This window comes from Colossoma macropomum, unplaced genomic scaffold (assembly GCF_904425465.1).
Source record: "Colossoma macropomum unplaced genomic scaffold, Colossoma_macropomum, whole genome shotgun sequence".
NCBI classification, from domain to species: domain Eukaryota; kingdom Metazoa; phylum Chordata; class Actinopteri; order Characiformes; family Serrasalmidae; genus Colossoma; species Colossoma macropomum.
In genome coordinates this window covers 22,821,547-22,841,607 of record NW_023494810.1, presented here as the reverse complement: position 1 = coordinate 22,841,607, position 20,061 = coordinate 22,821,547, and the positions used below count along the sequence as shown (strand labels likewise).

At 41.6% G+C, this 20,061-nt stretch overlaps 1 protein-coding gene across 1 annotated transcript; it reads right to left on the bottom strand.

Moving 5' to 3' along the window:
- Nucleotides 1-10,662: 10,662 nt before the first annotated feature.
- On the bottom strand, nucleotides 10,663-17,865 carry dyrk3 (dual specificity tyrosine phosphorylation regulated kinase 3). Its single transcript, XM_036559414.1, has 3 exons — nucleotides 16,653-17,865; nucleotides 14,780-14,895; nucleotides 10,663-12,671 (listed from the first exon to the last, which is right to left on the bottom strand). Exons 1-3 carry the CDS (start codon nucleotides 16,693-16,695, stop codon nucleotides 11,082-11,084), a joined length of 1,749 nt encoding a protein of 582 aa, XP_036415307.1. The 5' UTR covers nucleotides 16,696-17,865; the 3' UTR covers nucleotides 10,663-11,081.
- Between the last annotated feature and the right edge of the window lie 2,196 nt (nucleotides 17,866-20,061).

Below are 20,061 nucleotides of genomic sequence, written 5' to 3'. Positions count from 1 at the left end.
CTGAAAAACCCTCTATCGCCCAATATACTGTCATCTGGAGCTTTCCCAAGCAGACCTACTGGTGGCCAGAGTGGAACATGTGCTCATCCTTTTGCTCTGCGGTGAAACATAGCAGTCATGTGCCTTTGCAGAGCCATCCAAGGCACGTGGCTCTCAGGAGTAAACAAATCACCAAAAATGAGAAAAGGACGAGGAGGTGAGGGTTAGACTGAAGAGGGAAATGATCTTACACATGGAGGACTGAAAAATCCTACAAAACTCACTTGATCTGTGCTTGGTGTTGTGCTGTAGTGGCGATGGCACTGAAGTTGTGATGGCACTGAAGTGTTTATCTGTATTCTGCTTGCCTTTGCCTGGTCTGCTCTGCTGCCAGCGGCAGGCCTCCAGGCCTTTAGGCCTCTAGAACAACAGCTTCGTCTGCTACCGCGAGCTGCGGGTTATTGCGCTGGAATGTGGAATGTTGGGACTGGTGGGACAAATGCTGCTGAAAACGCAGCCCCACCTTTAAAGACATTTGGCACCACAGCTGTGCGCATCTCCGAGTGGCTCATGCCTGCACAACACAAGTGCTGCCTGTGCATGTGTGTGCTTGTGTTGTTTGGAATAATTGTTATGATGTGGAGTGGGGTGTGGGGTTAAGAAAGAATGCCCCCTCCCAGTGGAAAGCTTTAAAGCATTACTAGAAGAGAGACAAAGACTCTTGCTTGGTCATGGCAGATCAGATCCTGTAGTTATCAGTAATCTCATAGTAAAGGCACATTACCATTCATTTCAGTGGATTTCGCCCCAATGAGTGTTTCGCATCATAAACTTTGGAGCAAATCAATTTCGTGTAGAAAACTTTGTGTCAAGTTCAACTTTGGTGAACTCTGACACACAAATTGGCAGCCTCGATCAAAAGCTCTACTGATTTGGCTGCATTCACCTCAGAAGGGACGAGGCCTCATATAACAGCACTGAAGACCCAAAATGGAGGAAATGCTCATTTTAGCCATATCTAAGCACAACCCTATTAATGTTTTTCCCCACTGGCTAAAAATAATCACATGAAAGATAAACTGTGTGATATACAGTCAACCAGGAGACTAAATTACAAATAGTATAACTATCTTTACTGTTTATGGTAGGTGACTTACCTAGCTTGCTAATTGCTAGCTTAGCTGCTTGGCTAAGAGCTGCTGCACTCATGTCACCAATCACACCACTTATCTACTTTTTTTTATTTCATTTGTGGTCAAAGTAAGTAAAAAAAAGCGAAAAAACCCACCTCCACAATATTGCTAATTTCTGCTAGCACCTCATGGGATTCTAAAATTATGTTAATGCTAAGCTAAGCTAAGGTAACGACAATGCAAATTTTTTTTTGGCCGTTCTAGGTTAAACACGGACATTGAAGCTTGTAGAAGACTTTCCATGTTTTATTTAAAGCTTGTGACAGACATATACACATTTTTTTATCTATGCAGCAGTGACAGTGAAGCCCTAGCACAGAGCTGCTGCCAGTGTTATCCATTTCTAACAGCTGACCTGGTTAGACTATTGCTCATATTCATAGTTCCAGAAGGCCAAGAGAAATATTTTTTCCTCAAGAAATTGATCCTTTGCTTTGGACACCAAAATATGATAGGCCCTTTTTTGTATAAACACTGGGTGAAACAAGTTCTGCTATTGCCTATATGGACAGTTCTTAACCTCAGAAATAGAGGCATTTGTATCACTTCAGCAGAAAAGTATGCCATTTTATCTTTGTCACAGTTGCGAAGATTGAATTTCGAGGATGTGTAAACGGCTGGAGAACACCAACACACAACTTAAACGCTTTGAGGAAAAATTCCTTCACAGCAATCACATTAAATATCAGCTTTCATCTACATAGTGATAAAACGATGGATAGGTTAAAAATAACGACACCAAAAAAGTTAGATTAGCCATGTTAGCTCGCTAAAGCTTGCTAAAAATAACCTTTAGCAAAAAGCTAAATACGCCATGGTCCGTAGCACCAGTGTAGACATTTTTTCTACAACCTCTACTCCTTGCACTTGCTCTCTCACATGCTTACAGCTTTTGAGGGAGAAAATGAAAACTGTTCTGCTGAAAGCAGATTCAGCACCAACTTTAAAACACAAAATGCATTCAGTGTAACGTTAGTCAGCATTGGTGAAATGCTGACACAGAGGTTCTTTTACTCCGTATGACAAAGTTTATTCCTTCGTCAATCCTAAATGTACAAACCCATTTTTCCTCTGCTCATTATCAGCTGAGAAGCCATTGAAACTGAGATACAGTTGTTTTTGCTTCAAGCTCGAACACTTGGGTATGCTGTACATGCTCTACCCGCCATGTTGTTGTTATTGTTCTTGCTTTAGCGGAAGCCGTGTCACCCTGCAACAACTACTTCCAGCAGAAAAAATGTGGAAATGTGAAAAGGTTCCAGGTTCCATTTTGTAAAGAGTTCAACAAGATAATGTCATCTAGCTCTGAACCTATAATGCTAACACTATTAGCAAATATGCTATCAGCTAGAAAATGAATTGTTTTGCTAATATTTTTTCCATTCTCAAGAGAAAATATTCATATTCCCTGAATCTACACGATTCTAAATAACTGTGTGAATGTGTGTGAGTTTGATATAAGTTACTATGCTAATAACATAGCTGGAGAGCTAGCTAAATATGTCTTTATAAATTCCTTCATGACACAGCAGTAGACACACAATGTCAGAATTATAAAATGAATTATCAAACTATTTCACTAACGCTCCTGTTCAGCACCTATCTGGGCCCAGTTTCCCAAAAGCATCTTAGAGTTCAGATCATCTTAAATTGTAGAGAGAGTGTTCAGTGTGATGCTTGCTCTACCATTTAAGAATCATCTTTATATTGTTGCTTTCCAAAAGAAAAAACATCTCCAAAATAGCAACTTTACAGGAGAAGGCAAAAACATTGTTTACTTTTCCTGTACGTTAATGGAAAGAGATTCTATACCAAGATGTTTTGCATAATTGGTTCAATTATCATTAAGTTTTTGGGCAATGTAAAGCACGGCTGCTGCATTATGTAGAAAAATACTTTAAAATGCTTTATTCATGACGGGAACCCCTATCGGCTACAGCGAGCAAAAAAAAAGGAAAAAAAAAGTGTTAAAATATATAACTTTTTCTATTAAGCACTTACATTTTTGTTTGATATATGTCTGTGAGGCTGGCTGGAGGGCCGAAAATAGTTCAAATTTATTAATCATATTTACTCAACAGCTAGAAGCTGTTTGTGCTTCAGGCCATTGATTACATCATCTTTGTGTATTTGAAACTCTCCATCAGATTTAGTACACTGCCCTCAGCCAGTAAGAAGCACATAAAAAATATCATGGTGCTGGAGAAAATGCCATTGACCAATTGAGTGGTCATAGCCAGGCAAAATCATCACATTGCTTTAAATTGATTGGCCACATTTTTTTCAAATCTAAAGCATCAGGTGCCAGGCTTAGTAAACTAATACTGTTGAGTTGTGAATTTTAAAATAATTTAAGAGGACTCATGTTCAAAAATTAAATGTTATTCTAATGTAATTCATATTTAAATAGGACAAAGACCAAAACCAAAGGGGACACTCCCCAAAGGGTATAGTATGTTTATGTTACCAGTCTGGTAAATTTATTACTGCTGTATGCGTTTTGATTATTCTGGTTGTTATGATCTTTCTTGTGGTTGATGTCCGTTATATGTGCCATCCAGCTATTTTGGGATGTGTTTTTGTCATATGCACCTCATGGACCTGGCCTGTAATTTACACTCACTTAAGTTTAGCAGGCTGAAGATTCTCCAAGAGGGAGAGCTAGTAGCTCAAGTAGCTTTTGTGTGCATCATTAGAAAGGAGAAAATTGCATTTTACATTCATGGAAATAATTACGGTTATGATATGAGGAAAATTTGTTTCATCAGGTAGGTTTTGAATGGCCACAGGCCAAAAAAAAAGCAACTCTTAAGGGACACAGTGTAAATAAGGCATGGCAGCAGAGACTGGGCCACTGTGTTATTAGATTATAGGCAAAATCACTTATGAGGCAAAAAGTGGCCCTAGATCAGAAGTCTTAATATGAAACACTTTACATCATCCAGGCCAAACAGACACCACCTATCTGTAACACACATCAGCAGAATGGTCTGTGTTTGCATAACTGTCGGTCCTGTCTCTTGAACATTGTTCTCTTTCATATAAGGCACATATTATAGTGCTTTGCCTAAGGCTGAACATAACATGCAAGAAATGCAAGGTATGAAACAAACTCAAAATCTTTTGCAACTACATCCTAATGACGGGGCTCCCTTCAGTTGCCATGCTATGAGGAAGTTTATGAAGCAGACAGCTTTGCAGAAGTGACATCAACACCACAATTACTCATGTCCTTTTGAGACAGGCTGCCTACCGTGCTGACGCATTTCGAGTGATCAAGACAGGCCTGAGCCAGGTACCTATAACTATAAACTATAAACCAGGTGTGTATCAAACCAGAGCTGTTTGTTTTCATTGCTGACATCATCACGATTTCCAATTTCTTCACCACAACAACCCATATCTTAATAATATCTCAAGCCAATCTCAGGCTATGAAGGTGACATGAAATCTGGGCAACACAAGCAGATGTCCTCCACCAAGCAACAGTGAGCTTAAAAATGCTGCAACCTCTCATAGGCAGACAGAATGGGTTCACTTTAAAGATGCCTTACTAAAGCTATTAACATCATAAACGCATCCCATAAACAGACCAAAATACACACAGAAGCAAAAAAAAGACATTGAGAGGATCAACAACATTAAGCACATGATGCTAGTGGCGTTTCAAATAAGAGCTTTTCTTAGAACACTGTTAGGTGAACGTCACTGTCAGAAAACAACTCCCACGTGTTTTGTTTCTGGCCTACTTTCTTTCGTTTCTCCAGATTCATAACACACCCTTATTTTCAGGCCCTTAAGTCTCAGAGAACATCACAGATCACGTTCCTCACTTAGCAAGGGTGCCCTTATTGCCAGTTTAATGCACAAAATGCTCTCAGAAAGGTCAGTTGCCTTAAACCTTTCTTAAGGACACACAAAATATCACAGATTCAACACTGAATGTAGACGTGTTCCACCACAGAATTTCCATGACGTTTTCTGAGATGGCGAACAAAACAAGAAAGTCATGCTCGTGTGCCGTTTCAAGAGAAGTCACACTTGATCAGTATCTTGTCAGAGAGATCACTTTGTGTCCTCATGATATGCTTGATGAACACTAATGAGCAGTCACTGACCAACCACATACGGATCACGACAGGCGGCCCGAAATCCCATCTGAAGGCTCCATATGGCCGCAGGACTAAGTCTTTGTAAAACCCTCAGCCTGCAGGACTTGCCCCTGATACTGTGAGTGGGCGGGGGATGGGATAGGGGCAGCCCAGGCCGTCCACTCTCTGTGTCTGTGCGTCCAGGGGCCCATATGGGCGTTGCGTTCAGTGTGCTGGACCCATAATGGGATTGCCTTAATCTGCTCTCCTCCATGAGGGCGCTTTTTCAATTGCCCTGTCCCATCTCAGGGAGTTGATTACAGACAGAGGTGATGGGGCAGCACCTTGACAGACTGCGCTCGCTTTCTGAGTTCAATACAGTGGCTGCTGAGAGAGCTCTCTGAAAAGAGTCAGGCTGTCTTACCTGCGATCCTGTATGTGTGTATCACTGTGCATGTTTGGTGTCCAAAGTTTGCTTCTTTAGTTTTGCCCTGGGGACACAAGCCTAATAATCAATGAAAGCTTACATCTCACTAATTACCATCTATAAAAACAGAAGCAGAGTATTTCTTTGAGATTTGAGCTGTTATTACTGTTCTAGCTATGCAACATACTTCTGTCCATTTTTATCGATTAGTGGTAGCTAACCCTCTTTCTGGAGATCCACCCTATCCCACAGTGCCTAACATTGATCTGATCCAGCCAATCACTTCTGAAGCAGTTAATTAGCTGGAGCAGGTGTGGTAGATCACAGTGGAACTAGACAGCTCTGGCCCTGAAGTGTCCGGTGTCCAGCACAGTTTGGTGACTTTCCCACTCAAACACAGCTGAATCAAGTGATCTGTTAATTGCCAGGTTTACTGGGTGTGTTTGAGCTATGAGCAGTTTTAAAGGGGTGATCAGAATGGCCAATGCTCCCTATGAAATCTAACTGGCCATCCCAGATGCCACCCCAAAATTTCTGTCCTCACTGTGGGGCAGGTATTTACGCCTTTTAGCAGAGAGTTGTTTTGCTATCAGGGATCTGCGGTCCAACCTCTCTTCCCTTTGCACCCTGGTAAAATTATCTAGACCTGCCAATGGTTTGAGCAGGAGAACTACCAAACTGTGCCAGACACTGGCCTTCCAGGACTGGATTTGTGCACCCCTGAACTAGACTCTATAGGAAGGTAGGTCTTGTGGGGGCTTGACCCCCAAACTGCACCTGTTGCTGAATGCTGATTAAGACTTTTGTTTTATTGGCTCACTATCAAAACACCTACATGAATTACAGCAAACCTCATGTAAATTATATGTATATGAGGGCAAATAGAGGTGTGTCCATTGCAAATGATATGTAAATAATCATCAATGATGCAATCAGACATAGAGTAGATCTTACACTCAATCAGTACTCAAATATGCACTCATTTCTATGCAGGGTTGATTAATAAGGGCCATTGTCTTGGCTGACGGACTACATTTGGAATAAGGCACGAATTAGTTTCGTGCCTGAACTATTCATTTAACAACAAACCGTCCTTAAGCACTCACACTGTGGTCTTTAAATCAATATCAAACATTATAATGAGCAACCAAAAATGAACTTAAATGCTGAAGAGATTTACACAGTAAGACTTTAGCACCACATGAAAGACTCTTCTCTAAAGCAAGAGAAAGGAATAGAGTGGGTGGTGATGGAAGATGGAATCAGAAGGGTTACAACAAAAGTTGTCCAGTTTGTTATTGTATTTTATTCAAATTCTTTGCTATCATGTATCATTATTTTATACTGTGTGACCCATAGTGTTTGTGGCCTGCCTTTACATCATATGATGTGGGAGGAGGCCTATAAAGCCTCATGCATTTTAATTGTATTTAATATATTCTTAAATGTACTATAAGCCATTTAACAAAGACTAACAAGAAGGCTCGAAACTCAAACTGATCTGAGGTTGATGCAAATTGTGTGGCTGGGGGAGGGATTTGTTGTGATACATCTCAGTCAGGTTAGACACCTAAACCAACCGGTTCTCTGTCTACGTGGTTGCGCTGGGGTTCTCAGTTTCCAAACTTTCCATTAGTCACAACTCAGATTATGACTACCAGTTTTCTTGAAACCTTATTATTGACAACTGACTTGCTGTGCATTTTATTTTGCTATTAATGTAGCTTAGTTCAAAGCTGAGCTAACATTTGCAATCTACATTTGCTACCTGGCTCTAAAGTGGCAAGTTCATAATTAGGCATATAGCATAAAGAGCAGAAAGTGGAGGCAGCTGGCGCTTATAAATAGAGCCACTGAAAACAGCACAGGCCTAACCAAATCCACATGAAATGGATTATGACCTGCAGGTCACAGGAGCCGCCTGCCTTTCTTGCTGGTTTGATTCCACATCTTGCGCACATACACAGCCTGCCTAGAGATGGTGTGGTTGCACACCGAGCAAAGGGGTACATGCTGTAGATGTGTCTCGTAAAGGCAAAAGGTAAAAGCATATTTACAGATGCTTTGCATCAGTGATAAAACACTAACAGGCTCGTAAAGGAGATGAATGGAAAGCTCTTAACGACGTCATTAATTCAGGAGCCCAATGAGAGTTCAAAAGTGAAATGCTTCAATTAAAAATAGCAGAAGAATTACCGAATTGCTATAACTATTGGTTGATACTCAAGGTTGCAATACCTGTATCAAAAAACAAAGTTACACTGTGCTATCTGTAAACAAACATTCTTCTTATATTTGGGTACAACTTTATATGACCTCACTCAATTTCAGATTGTCATTTTCTGCTATGTTTCAGGATGTACTGCAGTAAACAAGGTATGACAACTATGCTTCTGTCTGCAAATTCCTAAATGTTTTCAGTTTAAGTCAGCCCAAAACGAGTATCACTGCTGTAGGTGTGTCCAAGAGCTTTTCTGGTGCACATGGTATGAAAGCAACCATCAAGTGAAACTCACACAAATAGGTTCCCTGTTCATGTCGACAAATATAAAATCTGTGTTGACAGCAACATGGCTCACTTATGTACAGACTGTGAGGTCCAAAAAATTGTTGTCAGATTAAATATTTGTTAAATGTGAAAGTCTTCCACCCCTCCAACAAAAGAGACATGTCAACAAACAGAAACCCAGTAAAACTAAGCACAGGACAACTAAACATTTCAGTTAATGTCAATTTTATTCCTCTTTTTTTTAAAAAAAAAGAAACTAATACAAGCTCATTTGGTTACTTTACGTACACAGTTCTCGTCATCACTCTTGTTATCACTGAAGTCTCATTATTCAGTGATTTTTTTTCATGCTGTGAACAACATAGCCAACAGTCTATACAAATACACACGTCACAGGAGGAAAATGACTCTGTTCTCTATTCCCGAAACTCTTCAAACTTCATTGAAAACTCATAAAAGCAGTAAAAATGTCGACTCTATAAAAGGAGAAATGAAAGAAGTACAAAACCCTGACTGTAGAAGCTGGAAAAGAGACAATAGCAAGCCTGTGCTGAGCCTAGGCGATTAACTCAAGTGCTCGGCTAAAGGCACAGGAGTAGAGTTCCCTCCTCGTAGAGGGCTGTGCACCATGAGTGGGAGAGGCGAGAGATGGATGTGTCAACGAGGGCGCTGGTGAAATATTTATGCTAAAGCTAACAAGCAGGGACACCGAGACCAAAGAGAGGGAGGGAGAGATGCTGTTGCTTGACTTGAGCTTGTCAGAAGCAAATGTTGCTTTGGAAAGAAGAGGTAGACTAGCAAACTCTCACTAAAGGTACTTTAACATCTCCATTTTTACCTGATATGATCCATTAGGGCACTGACCCAGCTGGACTACTAAAGAGAGCTCATTATTGATTGAAATGAATCAATTGGTCTTGATCCCCTGTTTAGGACAATAGTCTCTGCTTGCCTCTACAACAGCGGGTAGGGCTACAGCCATCTGAAGTAAAGCACCAGTATCCTCTCAAATTATTACAGGCCAGTTTGTGCGGATTCTTTGTACCAGCTAAAAATCACTGTGTGGATTCACACCTGCTTGATGGGAACATACTATCCAACCCTCTACAGGGGGTTAAGACCTGAGAAAGAGGTATTTTGACTCTACTAGCACAGCATGTATAAAGAAAACACAAGGTGTTAGGAAGCTAAGATAGAAAGCTCTATGGCAGTGATTTTTACAACCACTTTTGTGGTTTCCATTTCTACCAAAACCTTGGTCCTGAGAACACACAGATGCTCGGCATGTATGTGTGAGGGCCACAGGGTTAGCACCTTTCACATTCTTAAAATAGTGTCTTTGCCTTGTAACAATTAGTCTTTAAGCATTCATTGTCAGTTCACAGCCAGAAGGTGTGATAAAAATCATGGCAGTGTCAACAAACATGCTTCTGTTACATCTCCTGCAATGTTAATCAAAGCCCTTTAAACCTGCATGAAAAACAAATGGGTCCATCTTTCTGAAGCTGTCCTGACACCGGGTTCAAATGGATAACCGATAGCCAGCAGAAACCTCTTTAACAGGAAATGGCCAGCTTGCAGATGCACATAAGTGCCGTTTTAACTCAACACAGATTGAGTGGCTACGTGAGCTCTGAGCTGTACTGTCAAGAGCTTGAGTGTAAGGAGAGGAAGCTTCTAGTGCAATAACCTGAAAGAGAGTGGAAAACACAGGGGAAGAAAAATAGGTCACAGTGTAGAGCTGTGTCAGACAACACAACAGCAGTATGCTTCTGAGCTGAATCAGTAAGGAGTCAATGGGAATTACCCACTGAATATCCTGCCTCTGAGCTTTGGAGGAGGGGGCTGACTATTCTCGCTCTTTCTCACTGAAACACTGCTTGAAAGATTCCATTTTCACATACAGGCTGAGCTGCGATGCTACTTTTTACCAAGTCAAATCAGACTGACATCTTTCAAAATAACACACTGAGGTTCCTGTAAAACTATCTAGGTTAACTCTGGCTATAACAGACCTTCAAAAGGGCACTGTGGCCACCAGTGGCTAACACAGGTCAGTGAAACTCAGTGGTGTGCCATGTTCTACCACTCCCAACCAAAAGTAACTTTCTCATTACTCGCTAAATAGCATCAATTTTCTCTTATGCAACAGCCTCAAGGAAGAAGAAATGAGAAAAGAAAGAAATTAAAAACCTCAGAGCTACAAACAAGGAACTGCTTGGACTGCCACTAATCCTCAAGCTTTCTGGCCATGCACAAAGTTTTGGCCTGAAGCAGCCAAGCAGGTCATTGCTTCCTCATGACTCACCCTGCAATGCCAGATACTGAGAAGAGAGAAGATAAAATGAAAAACCACAAAGGTAATATTTTTAGCATTGCTAAAATAATACATTAAATAATTTGTTGGCATTTTTATCTCTGGGTATTCCATTGAGTGTTGGGCTTTTTACTCTTGTTGCTCAATTTTAATAATTAAGATTTAATCTTTTTTAGCATTCTTTTTAAAGTCCTTAAAAGTACACCTCTAAAACACAGCCCTTAGACTTGCATAAGTTCAAGTTTGTCTTAGTAGAAATGATAGTGTAAACCCCAGAAGGAAAACAGCATATCTCACCCACTTGTGCACTTCAATAGCATTCCACTCCAGAAAAAAAGCGTTTAAAAAAATGTAAAATTTTCAAATACCTTTTCAAAGGCCATCTGAAGAAAAAACAGTATTCTTTAACTGCTTATAAAATTTCATTTTTTTTTGCCTCTATGTTACTTCGTTAAAAGTCAAAACACTGAGCACTGACACCCATTATTTCAAAAACAAAACATAAACAAATGAAATCCACCTCTATGCTACAATGTTCTCTTTATTCCTGAAAAGGTGATCAGCTCTATGAAACGAGCTTCGGTAACACTGGACGCAGTGGTATACTCCCACCGGAGTCCCCCATCATGTTGGTCCGCAGTTTGTTGTTGGTTTGGCCCATTACAGGGGGCACCTTAGAGATGATACTGGGAAAGGAGGTGCTATGTTCGGTAATCCGCTTGGGAACCGAGGTCTTCTCCCCCCCAGGCACAGGCTTAGGAAGTCTCTTGTAGAGCCAGGGGTGTCGCAATGCCAGGACAGGTGTCATGCGTGTACTAGGTTCCCAGTCCAGACACTTCTTCAGAAAGTCAATGAAAGTAGGGTCTTCACAGCCCTTGAGGGCCGTTACCCATTCCTTGCTGCCTGGAGGACCTCTCATCTTTCCCCGACGAGAGCGACTCCCATTCAGCACAATAGTGCCATTGCTGAGTGTAGTGACGGTGCAGTAACGTGGATGGCCTTTGGAGTTGATGAAGTTCTTGGCACGCTTGGCCTGTTCCAACAGTTTCTGAGGAGGCATACCCAGGAGTTCCATCATGCAGGCCAGCTGGTCTCCCTCATCCTCACCAGGGAAGAGCGGGTAGCCTGTCAGGAGCTCTGCTAGAATACAACCAAAGCTCCACATGTCTATGGGCATGCCGTAGCGTGAGCCCAGGATGACCTCTGGAGCCCGGTAGAATCGGGACTGGATGTAGGTGTAGACACGTTGGTGGTCAAAGCAGCTGGAGCCAAAGTCAATGACCTTGATGCCACTTCGACCCTGCTGCTTGAGCAGAATGTTTTCTGGTTTCAAGTCACAGTGGATAATCTTATGGCGATGCAGAGCCTCCAGGCACTGCAAAATGGAGTGGGCAAACTTGCGCACCAGAGGCAGGCTGAAACCCTGGAACTTATTGCGCTTGATGAGTTCATAGAGATTCATGCTGAGCAGCTCAAAGGTCATGCAGATGTGGTTGCGGAAGGTAAAGTTCTCCAGCATGTGAACAACGTTCATGCTTCCTGTCTTATCCTGCTTCTTCAGGTGCTCTAGTATTCGGATCTCCTCCGCAGCTTGCCGGTGAAAGCGTTTCTCATTGCGCACCATCTTCAGAGCCAGATGCTGGTGCAGCTTGTGGTCATAGACCTTCGCCACCTGACCAAAACTCCCTTTACCAATTACCTTGAGGAACTCATAACGATAGGCAATGTGGTCGTGAGGCACATGGATATAACCTCCTTGGTCATCATCATATCCACAGTTGTTGGAGCCCCCTGCCACTGCCGGTCTCTTTTTAGCATTTGGTCCCACAAAGTAGATCTCAGAGTAGTTGTGGATCTCCTGTTGCTCCAGCGCAGTCAGCTGTTGTCTATGCTGCTTCAGCACCTGCTCTGAAGTGAGAGGACCTCCTAGCTTGGTGGGCTTGACTGAGCTATCGGAGGACTTGGCTGAACTGTTGCTGTCCACACTTCTCTCTTTAGAGAGAGTAGGCTGAGGCTTGGCAAGAGCTTGGCTGGTACCATTGTGCTGGATCACACCATTAGGTTTGCGATTGTATGAGTCCTCGTACAAGTACTTCACCTTCATCTGTCCTCCTCTGACTCCCAGGTGATCTTTCATGGTAGGTTTGTTCACACCCTTCAGAAAGAAAAGACAAAAGTATTACAACACTGTCAGGCCAGATGAAGTACTCAAAGCCGGTGACAAAAAGACTGTAGGGAAAAGGCAAGCTCCTTAAAGTCTAATCAACAGAACGAGAACAGAACAGAATAGAACAGGCTTATTACAACTAACTACATGAACTTCTGATGCTGAACTTCAAATATGTAGTAACTGGGACAGAGTTAAGCAATCAATAGCACAAACGTGCAGCACTGAACAGCCAGACAGCACCAGTATTGGAAATATCTTAAGGCTTGAGGGGGAATTTTAATGCATGAGGGATCTTTGCAGCTGAACAGAGGAAAACCTGATAAACAGTCCCAACAATGAGAGGAGGTGACTGTGAAACCAGTGGAGCAGGATGTTCATCTTGATGGAGGACAAAAGGCAAACATAAGAGGACGCAGCTTTTACTAACAATTATAGTACATACTACCTTCCTACTGTTTAATCCAAAACAAAACATAGAATGTAAACTCATTATAAGTCCAAGATAAACTGTGGATCACTAATAACTGGCGAGAGATACAAAGCAACGCTAATTTTTGACGCATTAAGAAAGGCTATTCCTTCTCAGTTTTTTACTTTATGGAAAGAATTTTTGACAAGGCTCATGAGCCGCTGCAAGACGTAACCCAACTATATCATTAAATCTAGATTAAACTCGGGCCTACGGCGCACACATACACAGCAGCATATACTGAGAACGCAGCAGTCTTTGTTGAAATAGTGAGGGTAGTAGGCCTATTTTTTCCATATTCATGGTGTTAAATGCACCATGAAACATTCAAGTCCACTTTCTATTCAAGGTCTTTCTATGAACGTCCAAACTTAAAGCTCTACTGCATAGAGGGGAAAAAACACTAAAGAGCTTCAACACGAAAGCACAGATCAGAAAGTAAATTACGTCATTAGATACAATTAGATACAATTATGAGATTAGGTCAAAAAGTGATTTGTCAATTGTGACTGCTGAGAGGGTGCTGGAACTGCAGTCCGAAGAAGAGTGACTAAAACAGAACCAAACGCATGGAGAACTGATGGATTAATACCACAGAGACCAGCCAAATAAATCAGATGTCTATTCCCAGACACTAGTGATCAGACAACACAGCTGAGTTACTGCAAAATTGCCAGAATAAACTACTATACAGCAAAATTACTACATAGCAACGTTGATTAAGCCTAAGTGAAGAGCGTTGGGTGAGTGAATCACTGAGTGACACAGGACTGCGATCCCACGTGGCAAAAAAGTCTGTTGCTGCTCCAATTCACACACAGCTGAAATTGTTTATTGAGCATTTGAGGAAGACCGTTTAATGATCAGCACACTGCACAGAGCCTTGTCACAGTATCGGGCCAGCCCGATTGCAAAGCTCTATACAGTCGCCAAAACTACTGCAAAGGACTTCTATAGCCAACATGCACTCAGAACTCACATGTACTTAGAATTAGTTATTACATAAGTGTGTGGATCTGACTGGAGAGTCGGATTTAAATTACAATTCCAGGTCATATGATGACACATATCATGATGTAAGCTATGCAGATCTTATTAAAGGGGCTTAATCAACTCAGTCTAGCTGGCTTGCGCAAAGTGCATTCCATTGCTGCTCAAATGTTTACACAAAGCGAGTGCAACAAAAACATCATTGGCCCTAACTTCATTCAGACAGTCAGGAAGAGACTCATACCACTGTAAACACAAATACCACACTGCCCTTAGACAGTAAGATATAAGATTCCTCTATATATGTCACTGCAAAGGGTGTGAGTGCTAGGGACGTGTGTATGTCTGAAAAAACTGAACCACAACCATGACAGTCGGCTTACCATGCCAGCACACGACAGGGGGGGCAAGCTGACAAAAAAACAGGCTAGTTCATAATTTGTTAGTGGGTCAAATTTTCAAGTCCACTTATTCTCTACAATGTAGTAAATCAGAGCAGTTTCCTGCTCGAGCGGACAAAAGAGGAAACTGCTCAGCTGCGTCCCCGGTTGGAAGAGTGCCATGAGATGACGACCCAGAGGATGCAGGGTACTGGGTCTGCCCCATTACTAGAGGAGAGGAAGTCTGGACTTACTGTGTGTTTGGACAGTGGAGGTAGTCCAGAGGGGCTCTGACCATTCAGTTCACCATCTTCATTCACAATATGGTCCGTGCGCATGTAAGAGTCATACAGACCATCTCCATGTCGAGCTGCGAAACACACAAAACAAACACCACCACATCAGCTGAGCACACCACAATGCTGAAATGAACAGCACATGACGCATTAAGTTTGAACACAACACAATTACAACAACCTTGACTGCACTTGGGCTGCATGCGTTTAGCTGCTACGTTGCTCAACCCAACAATAATGTAACTGATGCAGGGAAGCATGCAGCCCAACAGAAAAAGAGGAAATCTCCTTTGGGAGCCATGTAACCAAGTCGCAGGTGCGTCAGAAGACAGGCTTCCCACACAACCTTGTCAACAGATGGTCTCTGGAGCACGCAATGAAGCAGTTGGAAACTTATTAGGACAGTTTTTATGACTCATTGGGAGTTCAGCAGTTTCCACAACTTGGTCCTATTATGTCACTAAAGCCTCTTAATAGCCTAAACCAGTGTGCTTAGGAAACACAGTGGACAAAGTGGACTGCATAAGCTGAAGAGTTGTGGACAGAATATTAAGATGAACTTCGATAAAATCTTGGATCGAATGTGGCTAAAGTCGATAAACTATGAAATAACTGTAGCTTACCCTGACGACCGAAAAGTCTCTGACACTGTGTGACGAAATAAAGGAAGGTAATCATTACTAAAGTACTACATCAAGTTTTGTGTTGGTATATATAATCTATTTGGTTTTTGATGCGCAAAAATGATCTGGACTAAAACAAAAGTGTAAACAAAGTCTTGGTGACATCATGTTCTTAGAACACAAGAAACATAATGTCACAATATGGCCACCATTATGTGATCTGATGGAACACATGAAGGGTCAGTGAAATTTAAACAATTACATGGTGCGCGCACGCACGCACGCACACACACACACACACACACACAATCACATCAAAACTTTTAACAAAAACAATAAGAAGTCAGTTCACTTCGGCAGCAAGTAGTCAGGGTTGGGATGTAATGGAATACAAGAATTTAGAATATGTACTCAGAATACAGAAATTAAGCATCTGTATTCAATCCAAGTTACATTTTGTAGACGCAGTATTCAGAATGCACTTAATTCTTGCGAGAATATGTTTAGAATACGTACCCACTAAATACAATCATATAATCTTCAAAAGTACCACCATCATTGCTTGTTTATTAACTTTATTTAGAACCAGTTCACTGCATGTAGCAAACATGCTCGTTAGTCCAATTCTAAAAAGCTCCTATGAAACCCTGAGTAGACTAGTAACTCAATGTGATGATCAGTTATTAATCTCAGTGTTACTGAGCTCTTTTGAGAGATGATCAAGCTAATAGTCTCCTCAGTACTGGGCATGTTTGTGAGTGATAAGCTTAGCACTGGAGTTGTACTGCTTGGAGGATTGTGGGAGCAGCAGCGAGAGAGAAACAAAAAAGCTGAGAATTATCGGAACTTCACTTAAATGATAAACAAATTTTTCATGAAATGTATTAACAAAAGAATTACATGAAAACTGCCAACCAGTAACAGTGAGGGACAGTGTGAATTTAGTAAAAAAAATCCAAAAATACCAAGATGTATTCTAAATCTGTAACTTATATTGTCACGGAATACATTTAGGACAGTGTATTCAGTATTCAGCCATGACTACTTTTTCAAAGTATTTTGCCCAACACTGCAAGCAATACAGGTCAACCAGTAACGGGTCAACTTATTTTTGTTCAGCCCAGTCTGCCCATATCCGTGGCTGCAAACTAATACAGCGATGGATTACATTTCGTATCGTAAAAGAGACGACATAAATGTCTAATTACCTGCTGTGATGGGACCGTCTGGTTTTCTGCTCAGTATCATCATGATTGTGGCCAGTTGATGAAGTCAACATCAAATGCTTCTTTGTTCCTTTCTTTCCAAACAATCCTTGGTTTAGAGATGCTAGAAAGCCTCCCACGGTCGTAACGTTCACTGGATCAGCAAGTCTCGCTACTACAACCTCATGTCATGTCTAGAATGGCACCTACTCTTCAGCGAATTAGCTCGAGTTGTTAGCTAGCTTATGTGTAAACTGGCAAAAGTGGTGGAGAGCTGGATCATGATCCTTCTGAACAGTTTTCCGCTTCGGTTCAGGACTGTTTACTAGCTAGGCTACATTCAGCTAAGCTAACTTGTATGTGATAACGCTACAGCTGTGTGTCTGGGCTACGGAGCTAACTATGGGAAACGCTTGCTTTGCATTAACCACGGTCCGGATATAATGATAAAATATATGTATATGAGTGCTAAAATCCTAAAACACGGTCGACATAAATAAAAACGACAATATTCCCTGCTAACATGCACTTCTTCTGAACGACGTCGCGCTCTAACAGGGACTCAACACTCCAGGGACAAAAGTGAAAAGTGCAGCAGAGCAAAAACATCCGTCCACATGAGCGCCGCTCCCACAGATATGCTAGTTTGAGTCCAAATACCTCCCCGGTGTCGACCACGGTCGCTCTCTGCGTCTTTCGGAGTGCGGATACTTTTATCTACCAAAAGAAGCATCCCAGGCAGGGGGGAAATGTTCAAACACGTAAACCACTCGAGAACTCCCGACTTTTCTGGTGACGCTAGCTAGCTCCGCGGCTAGCTAAAGCTAGCCCTCCTGAAATAACGCTACTCGGTTCTCTTCCGGAGAGACTGGCTAGTTAGGGGTCTTGTTGTCGAAGGAGGAGGGCGGTCTTCATATCACGACATCGTTAACGTGATCCCAAAAGGGCGAACTCCTAAAACTGACGTATCTTCAAAATTCGTTCCTTCGGAAAACGGAGTCTCCCCCAGTAAGGCTGCCTGTTCGCTTCAGTGTGAGCCTGAGTTCAAACACGGACGTGTTTTCTTAGCTTGTTGCTATGAGCGTCTTCTGTTTGGCCTCATCCACAGACAAAGTAAGGGGTGTTATCAGGGGCGTGGCCTAAACAGCGCCATGCTGAATCAGTTCGACTGCACCCCCGCAGACCACAGCTCTGTCTCAACGTCTATGGCTCTGCTGTAGACGTTGACAACAAGACTCGCCTACTTCAGGAACGTCAATACAACCGGGGCATGTCTTATCAACAAACTATTGGCTGAGTCTCAAATGACTCCCTGCTCCCTACATAGCGCACTATATGAGTTATGAAGTGTTGGCTTCTACGCCAAATTAGTGGGCTAACCTATATGTTCAATAAGGAATTGTGCACACGATACTGAATCCCAAATCTCTTTTTGCTAGACATATTATGCTCTGTTTAGGTCCTTTTATTTTAAGACCTAGTGCTCTACGTAGGGAGTTGGGAGACATTTGGGATTCAGCTATGGTTTTCAATTTCTTTTTGTGGAAATAAACGAACGTTATGATTTATGTATAAATTCTAAACTTGAAACTAATAACTCTTGCAGAGTTTGCATTTGTTGCACAGAAGATGGTTTAATAAATGGTTAATAGCTGTTTTTTGTGTGTTTACTTCAATATTTTACTGTGCCAGCTTTAAACCGTTCAAGTTTAGCTGAATTAAACCGTTCAAGTTTAGCTGAATAGTTCCGGTCCTAAAATCTGATTGGCTGAGTCGCGTTCGAAGCCGTTGTAAAATACACATATATGGACTCCTATGACCGCTTCACAACAACTGAGCTCTGTATTACTGCGCCAAGAAAAACCCTTGTGCTGTTAATGGAATAATCTTTGAATCTGATGCTGCTCACTTGAGCCACTGAGTGTACTGATGAATTAAGAACCCGTTTTTCTGTTTAAACTGAGTGGTTTACAGCTTATTTTCCTAACTAAAACTAGGCTGGTCAGCTAGCTAACAGGCAAAAAGATAGCTAACAGCCTAAACAACTCCATCATTAATATCACAGGTTTGAATTAAAGCACTTACGGCATAATTTACTGTAAAACTGCAATATAAAAGTCTAAAGAATGTCACTTGAATGGTTTACACGCTTCAAATGTCCGTGTTTCAGAAAGAAGTCGCATCAAACCCAGGCTGAATCCCAAACACCTTAGCTACATACTCTCTAAATAGTGTGCTAGCTATGGAGGTTTTGAAATTCTAGCTTCTACAGCCAAATAGTGCGCTACGTGTCAAGTATGGATGTGGCTGAATCCCAAATGACTGTTTTGTAATGACTTATTTTTTAGCTATATCATGTGCTGTTGGGTTGCAGGAGCTCGTTTTTAAACGTCTACATAACTCACTATGTAGGGAGCGGGGAGCCATTTGAGATTCAGCCCCAGCACAAGAAGAGGGTCGCAGCTGGATTGGTGCTAAATCAAAGGTTTTTGCATTATGATATGATATGTTCATTAATATATGGCAAAAAGTTATGAAATAACCGCAGTGTACTCTGATGGGTGACCGAACGTTCTTCTCCTCCTCTTTCAGTGGTCCATGGTTGCTTGGCAAGGATACCATACTCTAAAGGAGCTACATTTCTTGGCGGAATACTTGTTTATGTTGATTAATATAAACAATACATTTTTTCAGAAAAAAATATATTTTATCATATCTTATGCCACCATTTTGTAAAAGCAATAGACTTTAGGCCGTGCGTTACCCCAGTTTTATCATGGGAAAGGGAGTTTTAGGCACTCCGTTTTGCGTCATGCCTAAGAACACCCTTCCCCGTAATAAAATCATGGAGACACACGGCCTCTCATGGCTAATTGCTTCATCTTAAGATGATGTCTAATGATAAATGACATTATAAAATATAGTTTAAGATGGTTTAGGTAATTAGCTTTCCCTGACTTATTCTGCATTCAACTGTTCATAACTCTGAATTTCTGACCTCTGACTAGGAAAAATCAGAGAAAACACCCCATCAGCTAGGGATTACCTGGAAAGTCAGGATGGTGTTCTCAACTCCAAACTTAAGGCATGATGTCAAGTCAGCATATCTGCTCACATCGTCAAAGAACCACTTCTCTACTTTGAAATGAGATTAAAGTAGTATTTGCTTTAGGTTAGTCAACGTGCAGACATAGTAGCTGGTTAAACTATAACATAAGTTCACTGTTTTGAGATGGTAAATACATCATGGACATGATACTTATCACTCAGGGGCTGTGTTACAGAAAATTCCCTCTGAAATCTTATCTGTTTAATCACCATGACGTCACTTAGGACTGAATGCAGGACGGTAGCTATTACAGTAATAACAGTTCGAAAGTTCATTATCTTATCCTAACTCCAGATAAGAAAA